This window comes from Paramisgurnus dabryanus, chromosome 5 (assembly GCF_030506205.2).
Source record: "Paramisgurnus dabryanus chromosome 5, PD_genome_1.1, whole genome shotgun sequence".
In the NCBI taxonomy this organism is placed as follows: domain Eukaryota; kingdom Metazoa; phylum Chordata; class Actinopteri; order Cypriniformes; family Cobitidae; genus Paramisgurnus; species Paramisgurnus dabryanus.
This window is the reverse complement of record NC_133341.1, coordinates 45,840,396-45,859,256: the sequence shown is the minus strand read 5'-3', so window position 1 is coordinate 45,859,256 and position 18,861 is coordinate 45,840,396. Positions and strand designations below refer to the sequence as shown.

The following is an 18,861-nucleotide window of genomic DNA, read 5'->3' as shown; positions in this document are numbered from 1 at the left end:
TTGGATTATGGCAAAAAAGATCAGTGTTTAACAAACGTTTATGACACTTACATGTTCTTCCAACAAGATAATCTTCACAGATGAACACCAACTTTTATGAATTTTGAAGTCTAAATGCGTTTAGCCTACTAGAAATTCAAGCTTAGGCTGCAAGCGAACTTCACCACAGGCTCTCGACATCAACGTCATCATCACCGCCCCCAAGCTTCCAATAGCTCTTTAAAACTTTATTAAACACATTTAAAAACATTTTTCCTGATAAGGAAATATACTCTGTGCCCATGTTGCGTTGTTTTTAAGATCTTCTTCAAGTCCCAAGTCCCTTTTATTTATATTTTATATATGCAGCAACTTGTTAGCAACCGCCCATTTAAAGGGATAGTTCACTTTAAAATGAAAATTCTGTCATCATTTACTCATCCTCATGTTGTTCTAAACCTGTATGAATTTCTTTTTTCTGATGAACACAAAAGATATTTTGAAAAATGATGGTAAACTTTTTCAATTTAAAGCTTTAAAAAGTCACGAATGGGGGTATTACTGGTAGGTTTTAATGTCTTAGAATAAACAGTGGTGGCCGGTGACTTCTTTTTGCTATGCGAAGTTCATCACAACATCACAATATGTAGCCCATCATGTGTGTGGTTCATCATTTCAAAATATGTGTTCGGCGCGTCGAGTGATTCTATGTGCATCACGTGTTTTGTCAAAATAAGTGCCTGCTGCAGACGCGTCTTAAGGGGTTAATGATAAAAAAAGACACTTGCGTTTGCCAGATACTCACATAATCTCATGCGTAATCAGAGTTTACTGTTAAGGGAGTGTCTTGCGTGTATTTTGTAAACTTGAGCGTCTCTTTATCGTAAACGGTTTTGACGCGTATGCAGCAGGCACTTATTTTGAGAAAACACGTGATGCACATGGTTCACATGACGCAACAAACACATATTTTGAAAACATGAGCAACACACGACACTCCGAACACATATTTTGAATTTGCGCCCCTCGGAAGAGCAGTCACCAGCCGCCACTGAGAATAAAACCTAAAATAAAACCATAAGCCTTGGGCTTATGTTAATTTAAGATTTTATTTAAATCTTTACATCCAAAACCCCATTATAAAAAAACAATGACTTTGGGGCGATGGAACCAGAACTGCTTAAATGCTAAATTTTTTTGCTAAAATGCTAACTCGCTTCTTAGTTTTGTCAACAACGCAGCAAACACAGAATTTTCCCCCACCCCATTCCCGTATAGTTCTCATTTGGGAACCAAATAAAAATGTGACAGGAACGTTCCATATAGGGTCATTTTTATAATATAAGAGAACCTTCCCAGAATGTTCCCTGCATATTTTTGTTTAAGTTTTATAACCTAACGGGAACCTTTCCAGAACGTTTCCAGGAGGTTTTTGTAGGTTTAATTTTATAACCTTATAGGAACCATCAGAGAACTTTCTGGGAACCTTCCCTACTAGTTATCCAAGAAAGTTCTCCTAACGTAAATAGAACGTTTCTTTAGGTTCCAGGAACATTTTGGGAACCTAACGAGAACTTTCTGGGAATGTTCCCTGCTGGTTGATCAGGAAAGTTTTCTTTACATAGAACATTTCCTTTAGGTTCCGTGAATCGACCGAGAACTTTCTGGGAACCTTCCCTTCTGGATAACCAGGAAAGTTTTCTTAACATAAATAGAACGTTTCCTTTAGGTTCCGGGAACCTACAGAGAACTTTCTGGAAACCTTCCCTTCTGGATAACCAGGAAAGTTTTCTTAACGTAAATAGAACATTCCCTTAAGGTTCCGGGACGTTCTATTTACGTTAAGAAAATGTTTCTGTCTAACCAGCATGTTCTTGGGAACATTCTGGGAACAAAAAACGAATGTTCCCAGAACGTTCTGGGAACTAGAAGTTGTTAATTGAGAGAATACGTCATCATTGCGGCACCCTGGCGCCCAATCACTCCACAACAGAAGCTTCCACAAAACACTCTTTAACATAAGTAATTTTATTATTTTTGTAGCTAATTTACAACGAGCATCTCACTGAAATTAAACACTTTTCATAGTCCGATACTGTCATTGGTAAATCTCTCTTTTAAGATAAATCATTTAAATATATTTTTGCATCAAGATGGCATTGTAATATTTTCATAGTTATTCTTTTTTTTTAAATAAAAGCAATATGTTCAATCTGTTCTGGATATTCAGAATAATGTTATGGCAAATACAAATTGATAAAATACATTTGATTCTTTCAAATAAATAAATAAATAAATGTCAACTCAGTAATTCATTCTAGTAGTAAGTGAAGTCTTATATTTTTCTTGGTAATACATTGTGTCTGTCTGTCTGTCTGTCTGTGTGTATTTTTGCAGTTAATACAGTAAGCAAGCAAATGCTTTTAATTTGTTTCATGTAGCAAATAATACTTGACTTGGAAAATTTATTTAGGGGTTATGTTTAGAATATCAGTGTGTGAAATGCGTGCAGGTTTCTTTATTCCTTTTAAATTTCACAGTAATTTTTAATCTTCAGTAAATCAGATTTTGATTGTGTGCAGCCCCACTTTGGAAACCACAGCAAAAGCGTCTCAGTCTTTGCACAAAACCCTGATGTAAACAAAGCAGTAAACAACTGAATAAACAAACAAACAATTATATAAAATCAATAAATAAAAACAGCAAGAAAAAAACTGTCACTGCACTCCAAATACACTTATTTATAATATTGAATTATAAACGCAAAATCTAAAAGAAATAAAAAAACTCTTTCTAGTCCTCAGTTTTCATCACATTAATTATTTCTCATTAAATCTGTCTTAAATAAGTGCAAATGTTTTTCCTCAAGATTCCTCTTCTTTTCTGCCTGACACACACGCACACAAATATTGTGCCAGTTTTTATAGGTTGATTAGTGTAGTCTCAGTCCATAAATCACCATGATAAAAACATCACAGTTCATGGCACTGATTTACATGAAATCTTGCTAAATCAAATGCGTCAGTCAAAGGTTGACCTCAGGACTCTGTCCTGGGCCCGCTGTCATTTTCCTCCTTACATTAGACAGTGAGTAGGACGGCCTCAAAGCACTGTATCGATTTCTACCGCATCACTGTCACGGCACAAAAGGGCAAAAAGCCAATTTATCATTCTGTCATTCTCGTGTCATCCAGAGCGAAAATGAGCTAAACTTCACAGGATTATGGGTAAAACTGTGTATGCGTTTTGGTCTAAACAGGGATATTAGTTGGAGGCAGGCAAATAGCGAAGCTGATTATTCTTTAGCCACCATTTATAAATTTCATTAAACACATTGATCGTTATAAGCTCATTGATATAATTGACAAGCCAATTACCTGCTGTGATGATGTCACTAATAGTCAATTATAATTTCATATACAGAATCAAAACCATTGTAAAATCCACTATATTCCTGATAGTATTTGTTTGTATGAGTATGCACAGAGGTTTCAGATGGGCTGAATGAATAGCGTTCATGTTATGTCCACACAGCAACTGAATTTAACCCAAATCAGATTTTTTCATCTAACGTTGCTTTTTGGCACTCAGGATACTAAAGAGCCAATCACCTGAGCCCATAAATATCATCACTGACTGGATGAATGAATCGTACTAGAATGTCCTTAAAAGCAGCAGACAGGGAAAACATGCATTTGTGTCACACTTTTAAGAGCCCTTAAAGAAAACGTAGGCACTGTGAAAGAATTTTCTATAACATGAAATATTTCCGAATTATGTGGTGTAAACAGTAGCAACATTTTTATAAGTAGTTGACAAAGGAAAAATTCGGTTTCTGGTCGCAAAACGGTTATGGCATCCACCAGCAGGCAAAATACAGTATTAATTCATGAAATGATTTACATTATTATTCAAAATGACTTAATTTAACTAGCTTTAACTCTTTCCCCACCATTGGTGAGTTATATTGTCAAGTAAAGGTATAGTTCACCCAAAAATGAAAATTCTGTCATCATTTTCTCATCCTCATGTTCTTACAAACCTGTATGAGTTTCTTTTTTCTGATGAACACAAAATACATTTTTTATTATATGATGGTAAGCACACAGCTGATTGTAACCATTGACTTCCATAGTAGGAAAACCAAATATGATTAAATTCAATGTGTACCTTCAATTGTGTGCTTACTATTATTTATCAAAATATCTTCTTTATCATTTATCACAATACTTCCATAATATTTGTTTTCCTACTATGGAAGTCAATGGTTATGGCAGTGTTAATATAATCATTTATTTAAAAAATCTTCTTTTGTGTTCTAAGAAAAAAGAAATTCATACAGGTTTCGAACAACAGGAGGGTGAGTAAATTCTGAAAAATGTTTCATTTTTGGGTGAGAAAAAAAAGAGTTTTTAAAAAATTTGCACAAATGTTTAATACCTTCCAGAAAAATATAATATGCTTCCTTCAAATCTTCAAATATATAAACATACAATATATCAAATGAAAGAACATATCCTCTGCTTTCAAACAAAAATCCTACCTTGTATCCTACCTTCATTTATTTTCTTTTTATCACCTCTCAAATATGGGTAGGTTTCTTCAAAAATACCAAATTTTGAGCAAAAAGCTGAGATAGTTGCATTTTTGTGAAGGACTTTTGATAGAGATCAGATTCAGAGCGATCATCAAAACATACACGTAGTTCTTACTGTTTGCCCTAATGCTGTGTTCAGACCTGCTGCGGTAGAGGTGTTAAGCGCGAGTGATTTTAATGTTAAGTCAATGGCGGTCTCGCAGCGCAAATGAGGCGTTTTGCACGGCGTGGTAGACGCGATTCAGCTTCGTTAGCACGAACGATGCTAACGGAAAACGCATTAGTTGAAAAATTTGAATGTTGCCGGAAAAACGTTCCGCGTTAACCAATCAGGAGCTTGCTCTAGTAATGACGTTATTACAGAAAGTGAGCGAAGTATCACAAGCCCCTCCCATGATGCGAATTTCCGTGTAAATGTCTCTATGACTAGAATTTTATGCACGAATGAAGCGCGTAAACTCAAAATGTCCAAGCGGCAAACTGGACACGGTAGACGTGAATTTAACACCTCAAATGCGACTGGTGTGAACCCACAGTAAGGGGTTGCTTCCGGATTTTATAAGTTGGGCAAGAAGAGCATCACCTGGTGAATAATAGCGGATTGCCAGAAAACTCGTCATTGGCAGGGAAGTGTTTTCTCTTAATTGACGAGTTAACTCCACATTTGTGCTATTATGCAGTAGGTGGCGCTGTTACTCACCTTATAAAACAATGCAGCATCCTACGGACCAAAAAGCAGTAAATTATCTCAGAATTATCTTCTGTTTTAAGATTTTTTTTCTTTAATATTTTTTGTTTAAGAGCATTGAATGTTGAGAACAGTTTCTAGAAGGCATTCAAATTTTGTGAAAAGCATAAAAAATCCTGGCGCTGGTTGGCAACTTTTTGAAGAAAAAAAATGCTGGCGAGGAAAAAGTTCATTTAGTTTAAACAGTTTAGGTTTTCATGGTTATAAAGTCAATCAATTACTGTATAATAATAAATGTAATTTATATAAAATATATGTACAAATAGATAAAAGTGGCAAGATACCAGCGCGTTATTGTACCACGATTAAAACAACCTAAAAAAAAAAATCTGATTTGGGCCGAAGCTGGGCACTTTGTGTGAACTGCCATGATCTGCACAAACGCGTTCAAAATCCAAAATGGCTATGAAACTACAAACGTCTGAAAGTTTGCGTTTTAAGCATGACTTAAACGGTTTACTTCAAGATAGGTTATGGAAGAACAAACGCTGAAGATATTGCACGTTAAAGAGCAGCCTGGAGTCACTCAGGGATCTATTGCAAAAATGATAAAAGGCTTTACAGGATATGTGTGTGTGTCTGTTTCCGTGTGCGTTGTTTACATGTGAGCCGGAGAAAACGAATGAAAACTGAAAATCAATCATGTGATTTTCAATAATAATGCATGGATTCTCTTTCCATCCAAACATTTCCTTTTACATTTCATACACTGCGATGAACTAACTGTAAACTATATAAGGGGAACATTCAAATAACTGAAGCGATCGTCCCAGCACATCCTGGATTTCAGGAAGCACAAACAAGCGCTTAAAAAGTCAAAAAGGAACCAAATGCCCTTGATGCCGATATCTGTGGGCGACCGATCGAAACGCGGTCTCTGACAAGTCATAATATCTTTGATACTGAAGATTTTTCAGAGCATTACTGATACTGATAAATATACTTTTTATAATTCAGTTCAATTCACCACCCTACAGTAATGTAAAATGAGCTTCTCTCAGCTCTTCAATGTCTCATTCCAGTAAAAGCAAAGGCGCTCGCCCGTCTCTCTCTCTCTCTCCGTTTTCTGTCTTGTTTGGAGAGACTGGGAATCTGACAATATACAAAATTTCTCTGAGCTTTCCGCTTTGTGACAGTAAAAACAGCCCACCAGTCCTGTGGAAGAGGACGTTATACAGAGAGAAAGACAGAGAGAGAGAGAGAGAAAGAAAGATGAAGGGAGTTAGAAAGGCAGAAGTGGAAGCGTGTGATGCTCCATGCTTCATTTCCGGTTGCTTCTGTGACGTTTTTCTTCCGTTCGCTCATTCGCTCTCTCTCTCTCGCTCTCTCTGTCTGTTTCTCGTGAGCTTTTTGAGTCGCAGCTCCGCAGTCCAGGACAGGTTGGCCAAACGGTGACCGCGTGAGGAGGTCCGGCGCTCACAGGCGCTCCCTGGTGGGAATCCAGATGTAAGGCCCAGACTGCTCCTCGATCACAGTTTTAACCTTGTGGTAAACCTCCTCGAAACTGTCACCCTCCACGATCGCTGTAACACAACATACAAACACAAAACTTTTAATGTGCTCCTGTATGGCTCGATGGTAGAGCTTTGCGTTAGCACGTCCACACATCCTCATTAAAAAAAGATCGATTTAATGCATATGCGCCGCACGCCACTTTGGATAAAAGCATCTGCCTAATGCATTAATGTAAATGTTAGCATGCATCAATCGAAGCTTTTTAATCATCTTACCAGAAAAGCACTCGAGGAAATCTTGCTCCAGTTTAATAGCGCGGTCCATTCCTTTCCTGGCTTGCTCTTCAGTCAGACGCGTGTTGATCTCTCTGAAGAACAGATCAAAGCCGTCGGCAGTCAGCTTGATATCATATCAGTCCACATGAAATGACATTCGCGACCCATTTGACTTTTATAATGTGATGTATTTTATACTGAAACTTCTGTGATGAGTGGTCTTTAAAGGAAAAAAGCGCTTGGAGGTATAGATGATTTGATGGAAAGTTATTAAATTAGTTTCGACATATCAATCACAATAAGACCAAGAGCGTGTAAAGGGTCAGTATTTTGGAGTTTGCTACTTACAGGACATTCTCCAGTGATCTGGGTCGTACAAAAATGGCGATCGGGTGAAGCTGTGCCGCCTGTAGCCTACGAACGGCGTTTGCCGACACGTCCAGAATGCAGTGCTTTCCTTGCTGCTCACAAACAAACACGCAAGCATTAGGATTGCAAAGACGAACACAACAGTTTCTCTTATAAGATCAGAACTTTTTCGGACCTGTTCGGCCACCTCTCGCACGCTCTGAACGCTGGTACCGTACAGATGGCTGTTGTATTGGCCTGCCTCAATGAAGCGATGGTTCTGAATGTCTTTCTCCATCTGTTCTCGAGACGACACAAAGTGATAGTCGCGCCCATCCACCTCGTACTCGCGTTTGGGTCGCGTCGTATCTGAAAAAGAGTGGTGACATCATCTTGTCACTATGAAATCGGTTACATTTAAGTGCTGGGGTTATTCAGGTAAGTGAGGATGTCAACTAGAACAGAACTGAGAAATACTTACGAGGGACACAAGATCCAAACTTGTCTGGGAACTCAGACAGCAGATCGTCGTTCACTCGGTCCTTCACGGGACCCAGAATAATGATGGGCCTGGCGTAGTGCACTACACAGTGAAAATGAGACAAAGGTTACATGTGTACTGTATGACAGCTGTCAAGGTTCTGCTTCTCAATGCTAGTGAGCTAGGCAGAAGGTTCAGACATTGTAGACACCAAACAGATGCATACAGATCAGACCCGCAAAGAAGAATGAATCCGCTGTATTACGGTGCCAGGCCAGTAGATGGCGACGTTACCTTGTAAAGAAACACTACACACATGCGCACATACAGAACAATAACTACAAACAATCAACGCATCGAAAGCATTGAGTAGTTTTAGTTTGGACGGATAATGAAGTAGATTTTAGATATAGAAGTTACGCTGAACTATAACAACTGCAAAATCGTATAAACTGTTATTGGAGAAGTGTTAATAAAGTCAGCACAAACACAGTCCTATAGGTCCCCATTGTTATTTTGGTTATACTCGCGCACATGAGTGCCCTGGGCTCGAGAATCAACGGAAACGGCCGAGCACCCATAGAGAAAACCAGATATGCTTAATTAGTTTTCATCAAAAACAATGGAAATTCAGGAGCCTCTGTGATTAGTGGATCTCTGCAATGCTTTGATGAATAAGCTGATTAAGGGGTGCTATACATTTCGCGTCTTAAATCGTGCGGAAAACACAATTGCTTTTGCGTCGCTTGGGCACTAATGTAGCATCTGCCGTTGCTAAGCAACCTAATTGTTGAGTGATATTGTGCCGAGGACTTACTACGGAAAAATAAATTGGTGCCTATGCACGCGCATGCCTATAGGCTGAAGTAACAATGATTTCAATGATGTCACCGGTAACACAGATTCACGTTTTAGTAGTTGACACATAGACAAATAGTGTCGTTATTAGAAACGTGCATTTCAGGATCAAACCACATAAACATTTTCCTGTTTATGGTTAAAATAATAATTGTTGTTTGAACTACTCCTAATGCTGCGTACACCAAACGTAAAGCATATTTTGTGCGAAGATGCGTTTGAGGCAAATGTCGTGTTTTTGCGGTAATCGCACTGCCCAGTTTGCGTCGCCTAGTTTGTTTCTATTCGCATCTTTCATTGCGTTGTATGTAATCTACTCGCACAAAATGTTGAATTCACGTTTGGTGTTACGCCCCATAAGATTGAACAGTAATGCTGCATACACACCAAATGCAAAACATCAAAATTAATCGTGGGATTTAACTTTGTGTCATGCGAATTTTTGACTTGAGTTGATTTTCATCTTGTGTAAAAACACGTTTGAGGCAAATTGCGGTGTCCAAATTGTGCTATTCGCATCGCCTCGCATGAATTGTTGTCTATTTGCGTCTTCGCATTGACTGTGTATGGAATCCACTTGCGCAAACGTTGAATTCACGTTTGGTGAGTATGCCCCATAAGAGTGAACAGTAATGCTGCATAAACACCAAACACAAAGCATCATGTTCCTCACTCTAGATTAATCATGGGATTTAACTTTGTGTCATGCTAATTTTTCGCGTCAGTTGAATATTTTCAACTTGCGCAAAGACACGTTTGAGGTGAATCACTGTGCCCAAATTGCGCTATCCGCATCACCTAGCGTGAGTTCCCGTCTATTCGCATTTTCGCATTGACTGTGTATGTAATCCACTTGCGCAAAATGTTGAATTTACGTTTGGTGTGTATGCCCCATAAGAGTGAACAGTAATGCTGCATACACACCAAACGCAAAGCATCACGTTCCTCATTCTAGATTAATCATGGGATTTATTTTTGTGTCGTGCAAATTTTTCACTTCAGTTTAATATTTTCAACTTGCGCAAAGACACGTTTGAGGCGAATCTTGGCGCCCAATCGCGCTATTCGCATCACCTCGTGTGAGTTCCCCTCTATTCGCATATTTGCAGTAACTGTGTATTTAATCTACTCGCCCAAATCGTTAAATTCACGTTTGGTGTGTATGCCCCATAAGAGTAAACAGTAATGCTGCATAAACACCAAACACGAAGCATCACCTTCCTCACTTTAGATTAATCATGGGATTTAACTTTGTGTCATGCAAATTTTTTGCGTCAGTTGAATATTTTCAACTTGCGCAAAGACACATTTGAGGCAAATCGCAGCGCCCAAATTGCGCTATTCACATCGCCTTGTTTGAGTTCCCCTCTATTCGCATCTTCGCATTGACTGTGTATGTAATATACTTGCACAAAACGTTAAATTCACGTTTGGTGTGTACGCCCCATAGAAAAGCGTTTGTAAACAGATCCAATATCTACAGTAAATGACACATGATGATGATGATAAGTTATCCTACCTTCCACTTGTGCAACTGTCTCATAACTCCGTACCGGCTCTTCTCGTCCTAAAAGACACCAAACACATGAATGTAATGTTTTTGTTTGTAAAATCTCTGCATCAGTATTGTATTTCTTAGGCCTTATGGGTGTAACTCACCCTGCGAGCCTGTACTGTCTCGAGTTCGGTCCTGCCAAAAACACAGACAGAAAAATGCAGTGAAATTAATTTCCTTATCTTTCATCATTTCTTACTTTGACATGATCTTACTCAAGTTATATTTTCACAGAATGTTCTTTACATTATGTAGGACTATATAAATCACAACCTCAAATGACTTGGGTTTTGTAAAGCAGAGGATTAACGGCCCACACATGAAAGTCTAGTTTTCAAGTACAGACATTAAACTACTGTTGCATTACTTTGCGGGGAGGTGAAACAGAGAAAGAAATAACAAGTTCTCCAGCCCGTCCATGTTATTTTAACCACAATCACTCACGTGCACATAATGTTGTAATTATGACTTTAAATCTGGCGAGTATGAACTTCCCACAAGGACTTAAAGGCAACATAAGAACTGCAGAATAAACATACTGTAAAAATACAGCAACACAGCACCTACAGGCTACAAAACCTATCAGACTCGATATACAGAATTAACCAATCCTCTCACAGAAGACAGGCCAAATGTTTTTCGAGTAATTTAAAGACAAATGGGTGTTTTGCCAGAAACACGACACAGTCTGCTCTTTGTGTTTTAGCAAGACACTCACCCTGTCTTTAGACTTCAACCGTGACCATTCTTTCCTCTCGACTCTGGAAGACGGAAATGAGAGGATGGAAAAGAGAAAGAGAAAAAAACAATGTCAGTATGGATCTTTTAATGGAGCTAAGGAGAATTCTGAATCATACACACCTCCTCTTACTGGGGATGAAGCCCACCTCCTCCTCCTCACCCTGTGGACTGACTCTACAGGCCTGCCACCATTCCTCATCTCCACAATCCAGAACGTGAAGCACATCTCCGAATTTAAAACCCACTGCCTGACTCAAAAAACCGCAGTCTGCTGTCTTATCGTAGTCAAACAGAGCCCTGCGGAGTCGTGAAGAAACGAGAAGATAAAGCAGGACAGTTGGAGAAAAAGAGGAACATCAAAGGAAGACCGGTTGGAAAGCATGAAATCGGATTGAAATAGGGCTGTTTACTGTATGTTGCATTTAAAAAAAAATGCTACAAAAATGTGTCACAACTTTATTTTATCAGTAACTATGTTATATTTGATGCTGTGTGTGTTTTGTATGTTCACCTTATGTAAAATCCTCGTTTCGGGTTGCTGCGTAATGTTGTGGTTCCAGATCCCATACTGCTGTTCATTAACTGCTCTCTGAGGTCGTGAATCTTTGCTTCGAATCGACTGTACTCTACACACACACACAACAACACAAACATTACACACAACACCACAAGCCTCATAACAGCTAAATGATCAATTTATCAGCATTCAAAATTAACTTCATGCCATGCCTGACAATAGCTAAATAAAGCTAATGTCATAGGGAGACTTTAAAGGGAAAGTTCAGCCCAAAATGAAAATTACCCCATGATTTACTCGCCCCAAAGCCATCCTCAATGTATATGATTGTCTTTTTCAGACAAAGACAATTGAAGTTATATTAGAAAATGTCCTGGCTGTTCTAATCTTTATAATGGTAGTAAATGGTGCTTTAGATTGGAAGCCCAATAAAGTCTATCAATCCTTCACAAAAGTAATCCACACGGCTTTAATGGGTTAATAAAAGCCTTCTAAGGGCAATCTATATGATTTAAGATAAAATATCAATATTTAAAACTTATTTACACTAAACTAAAATGACTAGCTTCCAGCAAGACCGATGCATGTTCACGAGGGCGTTTTCAGCGTAGGACGTAGCGTACGAGACGTTTTTGCTGATTTCCTGACTGCCGTTTTGTTTAGCTCTCTGCGCTTCTGCGTTCGTCACTACACCACTACATTATTCACCTTATTTTGATGTAAATGTGGGTGCCGCCATCTTTTGTGTAAAACTTCCGGTGAGCCACTAAAGCTAATGGTAGTCGTATTTCGAGTGACATGAGTGTGTCGTTTTGACTGGTTAGTTAATGTTTATTGTGAAATCCAGAGAGACCAAGATTTGTGCAGTTAGAGGTAGAGGTCTTCACAGGTCCACTTAGATCCAAAAACCAGAGGTCCGACCCGAGACCCGATCGGGTTCGGGTCTTAAAGTTTCACGTGTGCCTCGGACACGGGTCAGGTATAATATGTGCTTAACGTTCAGAATACGACATGAATTCCTTATTAGTGAATGTTTATAATAGCTCTTAATGTGTTTGTGCACACTTTTGTTATGTTTTAAATGACAAAGCAAATTATTTCCTAAATTTCCTGCCCATGTCTCCCTCTAGTGGATAAAAAGCGATATAATTATATTTTGCATATATCGAAAACAATCTTGAATAAGTAATTAGTTTATATATGTTCATTGATTTGTTCAAATAACCTATGTGTTGAATGAGAATGTATGCTGATGGAAGTGCCACACGCGATAAGTTACCAAAGAAACTTTATAGCAGCTAGGTGTTTGTAACCCAATAAATAATTGTATTTTCTATAAATTTGACAGTAGCCTTTTTGTCCCCATAAACATACACACACCGAAACGTCCCGAAACTGTGACTGTTCATTTTTGGCTGAACTGCATCTGGGAATGCATCTCCAATGCTTGCTTACCATCTGTGGCAGTCACAAGTGTTTGTTTGCTTGTGTGTGTGTGTTTGTATGCGTTTTTGGATTTGTATGTGTTCTAACCTTCTGGTCTGTATTGGGCGATGATGGTCACAGTTTGTCCAGCGTTCTTTAACGCCGCTGCTGCTTGTTCATGTGTAGCTGCTCGTAGATCCACTCCATTCACCTGACAAAACCAACCAATTCACACAGTGTTAATACAAAATTATAATATTACGGCTGATACAATCACATTACGATCAATATACAACATCACTACATTATCATAACTGCAGGAGTGCAAATGATATAAGTTAAATAAGAGTTTTGATGTGATCAAATGTTATGTTTAAAAATTCAGAAAGAAAATTCTTACATCATAGATATTTACATGAAACTGCACAAAACAACCGTGTTACAATGCAGTACAGTATTTTCCTTTTTCTTAATGTATTTGATTGGCTAAATATTATCGCACCATACCACATCTATAATCCTGTAAATAATGTGTATATATCAGTAACACAATGCTGATTTTAATAAACAAGTATTACCATCACATTAAATGTAGGGGTGGGGAGAAATTTGATTGTTAGATGCATCATGATGCCAAAAAATCTGAATCAATTCAAAATGTAAAAAATTTAAACATGACGTTATCATTACATTGGCACGTGACTTTATCATTACATTGGGAAAAGTGGCAACACTACTCTGACTTTGGGCGCAAATGCAATGTAATGATGTCACAGATATGCTAATTAGCCAGTTGAGAATCAATTCTGAATCAAATCAAGACCCTACGAATCGATAATGAATCGAATCATTAGGGTCCAAACGATTTCCACTCCTAGTTGATTGTGCAACCCAACAACTAATACTAATTTCTTTGATTGTGTGTGTGTGTTTCTCACACTCAGGATTTGATCTCCCTTGCGAAGTTCACCGCTCAGGTCTGCAGGACCTCCAGCCAGAATAAAAGAAATGAAGATTCCCTCACCGTCCTCCCCTCCAACTATATTAAACCCTAAACCTGTAGATCCTCTGTGGATCACAACACGCCTCGGGTCCCTGAGAAAACATAAATAATAGAAAGGATCCTATAACGAAGACAAATCATTTACAACAAACACTGTATTTACAAATTTACTGTAAAATCAAATAAAGTCTTATTGTCTGTTAAAGAAAATGTATCGGGTGTTTCAATTTAATTTGAACGAACTCTCTTTTTTTCTATAAGCGATCCATCTTCTTTTTATACTTTCTCAGTCAGCATCTGCCATATTGCACAATTTTCAAATTAAAGAGGTGACTAAATAAAGTGTAGCAAAACTATTTTCTCCATGCTGGATTGCTGGATTTATGAAAGATGATGAAACTCGGAGTAAATCGGCGCAATGTGCATAGACTGCATCTCTTTCTTCCTGTTACCTGGGTAAATCATCGTCTCCCATAAGGCCATGCAGCACAGGAGAAAAGCGGCTTGGTGAGGTGGGAGTGAGGGCTTGTGGGTAATCTGAACCCAGATAGTTTGGATGTCCAAGGTCTGTGTCCAAGTGTGGAGAATACGCTGAAAGCGAAGTGAACACACACAGAAAGAATCAACATGGCATCTTGGTTTATCAAAGATCCCCAATTTACATCTGTGAATCAAAAATCAATATTGATTGCATCATAAATAGCAAACTTTCCTACAATAGTATATTGTGGGCGAAAAGTACCCGGATGATGACCTACTTCTTCTGTCTTTACTATCCCATGAGGCCACGGTAGAGGATTTGTGAATGGAGATAATGTGACCTAACTGATGTTAGTAGGTCACATGACAATGAAAACACTGTGAATGTATTATGCCTGGATTTCATTTATACCACACATAACATATGAGCAGTCGTTGCCTAATGGTTAAAGGATTAGTCCATTTTCTTAAAAGAAAAATCCAGATAATTTACTCACCACCATGTCATCCAAAATGTTGATGTCTTTCTTTGTTCAGTCGAGAAGAAATTATGTTTTTTGCAGGATTTTTCTAATTTTAATGGACTTTAATAGAGCTCAACATTTAATACTTAACTCAACACTTAACGTTTTTTTTCAACGAAGTTTCAAAGGACTATAAACGATCCCAAACGAGGCATAAGGGTCTTATCTAGCAAAACGATTGTCATTTTTGACAATAAAACAAATATACACTTTTAAACCACAACTTCTCGTCATGTAGATCCGGTCGTGATGCGCCAGCTGACCCCACGCAATACGTCATGACATCAAGAGGTCACAGAGGACGAACGCGAAACTCCGCCCCAGTGTTTACAAGCGTCTTAAAATGGGACCGTTCCTACGTTGTTGTATGTCAACTGATACTAATTAATGTCTTTGTGGCAGTTTATTGTTTAAAATGGTCCGCAAATTTGCATTTTATATATGTAACACGTGACCTCCCTACGTCACTACGCATTTACGTTAGGTCGCGCTGGACCGGACCTGCACGAAAAGTTGTGGTTTAAAAGTACATATTTTTTATTTTTCTTGTCAAAAATGACAATCGTTTCGCTAGATAAGACCCTTATGCCTCGTTTGGGATCGTTTAGAGTCCTTTGAAAAAAACTGTTACGTGTTGAGTTAAGTATTAAATGTTGGGCTCTATTAAAGTCCATTAAAATGAGAAAAATCCTGCAATGTTTTCCTCAAAAAACATAATTTCTTCTGGACTGAACAAAGAAAGACATCAACATTTTGGATGACATGGTGGTGAGTAAATTATTTGGATTTTTCTTTTAAGAAAATGGAATATTCCTTTGAGGAGTCGCGCTTGTAACCTGAAGGTTGCCAGGTTTGAGTCTCATGGCAACTGAGTTGCCCTTAAAGGGACACTCCACTTTTCTTTGAAAATATGCTCATTTTCCAGCTCCCCTACAGTGAAACATTTGATTTTTACCGTTTTGAAATCCAGTCAGCTGATCTTCGGGTCTGGCGCTACCACTTTTAGCATAGCTTAGCACAATCCATTGAATCTGATTAGACCATTAGCATCGTGCAAAAAATAACCAAAGAGTTTTTATATTTTTCCTATTTAAAACTTGACTCTTCTGTAGTGACATAGTGTACTAAAACTGAAAAAAAGTTAAAAGTTGCAACTTTCTAGACAGATATGGATAGGAACTATACTCTCAAACTGGCGTAATAATCAAGGACTTTGCTGATGTAACATGGCGGCAGCAGGCGCAAGATATTACGCAGTGCCCGAAAATAGTCTAAAACTATTGAAAGTAACCAAGGGGACTGTTTTCGGGCAGTGCGTAATATCACTACAATGTTGAACTCTAGGTGAGCTGGAAAATGAGCCTATTTAAAAAAAAAAAAGAATGTCCCTTTAAGCAAGGCACCGTATCTCCCTGTTGGATTGATGGGCCAAATCCAGAGATCACATTTAAAGTTTGGGCTACCATACTTGACGATCCCTTCACTTTTATACTTTTTTTAACTTGTTAAGTACGTATTAAAATAATTAGTACTTGCTCAATAGAGAATGCAATTTCGGACGCAGCCATGGATTAATAATCAGCATCCAAATGCATTGACGTTTAGTTGCTCAATTCTCATTCACAATAAGAGTAACAATCCATGAGATGTCCGGTCAGACGTCTGAGATCAGTTTTGACTAAAGTGATGTGTACTTACTGCTTGTGAGGTCTGGTGGGTTATAGTTGTTGGTTAGATACATGTTGCTAGGTTTGGCGACTCTGAGGTAGACCACCTCTGCTGTGTTCTTCAGTGCACCCACAGCATCTTCATGCATTACATCCTCCAAACAAACATTGTTCACCTGTCATTCATAATACATACATAGACTGAGACTTAATTAAAGAAATCATCAGAGTAAAATACTGTACAGCAATGTTGTGAAACTTTATTTCATATAGATTCTTTTTTTTTACCCAGAATACATCACGTTCATAAAAATCCTGCAGTTCCGTCTCTAACCAGCAGATGTCAGCAGGTACACATCAGTTTTTATGCAGATTCTTAACTTAATTCATACGTATTATTCCTCATGATGAATGTATATTATATGCGTTGTCTTACCGCAAGTATTTTATCACCGATCTGTAGCCGTCCGTCTTTATGAGCCGCTCCTCCCTCGATGATCTTTGTGACATAAATGCTGTTGTCTCCGGGGATGTGCTGGTTCCCGACACCACCCGCTATACTGAAACCTAAACCTGAAAGACAGAAACATTTCTTTGTATACGTCTCCATAAGCTTAAACGCTAACACAAACTATTCAGCTTTCAATCAATAACAATATTTTAGTTTAGGGATGGATGCACTGAAAACGTAAACTTGACATGTATTTTAAAATTCTCACGAGGCTACTTTTATTTATATTCATTAATTTTGTACTTGTTAGATATTAACTTTAAAAAATATATGAAATTGCACACCTTTTGGCCCTTTGATGAGTTTAAGTTCAGTGACTTTCTCAGCGATGGGTTTTCGGCGCAGTACGTAGAGTCGGACGATGGCCCCGGCCTCTTTAAGAGCCTCCACCGCCTGACTGTGTGTCACCTCCCGAACATCAACATCGTTCACGAACAGAATGCTGTCATTTACTCTGAAACAAACAAGGGGGGAATTTATTACGCAAGCTTTATTTTTCTGTCAGTTCAACTTTATCCGTCATGTTAATGGATTATACCCACATCTCGACCTAATACATAACATGAGCCAGGTCAGCTGATGATGCAACCCTGCATGCAACTAAAACGAAATCTAACAAATTCAGTGGCAATTTTTCATGTTATTCATCAGTAGCGCTGTGGATTTGTTTTTAATCATCTCATCCATAAATAAGTTTCATTGTGATGCTGGTTCTATAACAGGACCACAAAACAATCCATGCTCAAACCTTTACGATCAGACACACTGCTCACAAGCAGTGTCTCTATTTCTTTCTGTTTCTCTCTTCTGTGCTATTTCTGTCTGCTTAATTTCTTCTTCAATGTGTGCATGAGTGAATTTGTGCATATGTGCCCATATAAATGTGTAGTTGTGTGCTGGCATGCTCTGGGGTAAAAATGCATTGGTTAGTAGAATCCTCATCTGACTTCATTATAAATACAGCCTTAATACATCCTTAGAGATATTTAACTGTCTGTGTGTGTGTGTGTGTGTACAGTGTTGGCTTTTCTTGTGATAGCTGAATTTAATTGTCCTCACGAATTTGAACATAAGGCTGAAAATCTAAATTTGTTCTTCACTACTTGAAATGTCCTTAAATAGGCCAAATCATGCTTTGATTTAAATATAATGATATGTGAGAGATAGGTTTGGGGTGGGGAATTGTAAAAATTACACTGAAAAAAATTATTTAAGGTAAGTGGTTGCAATCAATTTATTTAAGCTACATTTAAACAAAAGTTTAATATTTTATTTTACTTTACTAATCTTCTTTGTTTAAATGTAGCTTAAATAAAGATTGCAATCACTTACCTTACATCTTTTTTTTCAGTGTAATATTTACAATTCCACACCCCAAACCTATCTCTCCACCACTTAAAAAAATTGATTAAATTCAATGAATAATTTTTTTCATTGATGCAGTTTCGTTCACATTAGCCCTGTCCAAAATGGCGCACTTCATGTAGACTTTCGATCTCGTGGCCTTAAATTGTGCGTGCTCACTTAGTCTAGGAGTCAGTAGCGTGACCCATCTGATATTTTTACACTCTGAAGTGTGCTCATCAGCGCCCCTTTGGCACCCTTGATGCGTTCTTCGGCGAAGCCCGCACTGCAGCAGGCTTTGCGCACTTTACCAACACAGAAGTCCCTTGCGAAAGAGCAATCAGACGACGGAT

The 18,861-nt window shown here is 38.2% G+C and overlaps 1 protein-coding gene across 4 annotated transcripts in view; it reads right to left on the bottom strand.

Moving 5' to 3' along the window:
- Positions 1 to 1,989: 1,989 nt before the first annotated feature.
- The window catches only part of dlg4a (discs, large homolog 4a (Drosophila)), a 108,652-nt gene continuing 91,780 nt past the window's right edge, over positions 1,990 to 18,861 (bottom strand). For all 4 annotated transcript variants that reach the window (XM_065284421.1, XM_065284420.1, XM_065284419.1 and 1 more), the window contains 16 exons: positions 17,449 to 17,618; positions 17,090 to 17,226; positions 16,685 to 16,829; positions 14,435 to 14,573; positions 13,918 to 14,074; positions 13,088 to 13,190; positions 11,549 to 11,663; positions 11,158 to 11,334; positions 11,015 to 11,057; positions 10,401 to 10,431; positions 10,261 to 10,308; positions 7,884 to 7,985; positions 7,599 to 7,771; positions 7,403 to 7,515; positions 7,055 to 7,146; positions 1,990 to 6,847 (listed from right to left, as the gene is read on the bottom strand). In XM_065284421.1, coding sequence (XP_065140493.1) covers positions 6,741 to 6,847; positions 7,055 to 7,146; positions 7,403 to 7,515; positions 7,599 to 7,771; positions 7,884 to 7,985; positions 10,261 to 10,308; positions 10,401 to 10,431; positions 11,015 to 11,057; positions 11,158 to 11,334; positions 11,549 to 11,663; positions 13,088 to 13,190; positions 13,918 to 14,074; positions 14,435 to 14,573; positions 16,685 to 16,829; positions 17,090 to 17,226; positions 17,449 to 17,618 — 1,852 coding nt within the window. In that variant the 3' untranslated portion in view covers positions 1,990 to 6,740. The remainder of the gene's footprint in view (positions 6,848 to 7,054; positions 7,147 to 7,402; positions 7,516 to 7,598; positions 7,772 to 7,883; positions 7,986 to 10,260; positions 10,309 to 10,400; positions 10,432 to 11,014; positions 11,058 to 11,157; positions 11,335 to 11,548; positions 11,664 to 13,087; positions 13,191 to 13,917; positions 14,075 to 14,434; positions 14,574 to 16,684; positions 16,830 to 17,089; positions 17,227 to 17,448; positions 17,619 to 18,861) is intronic.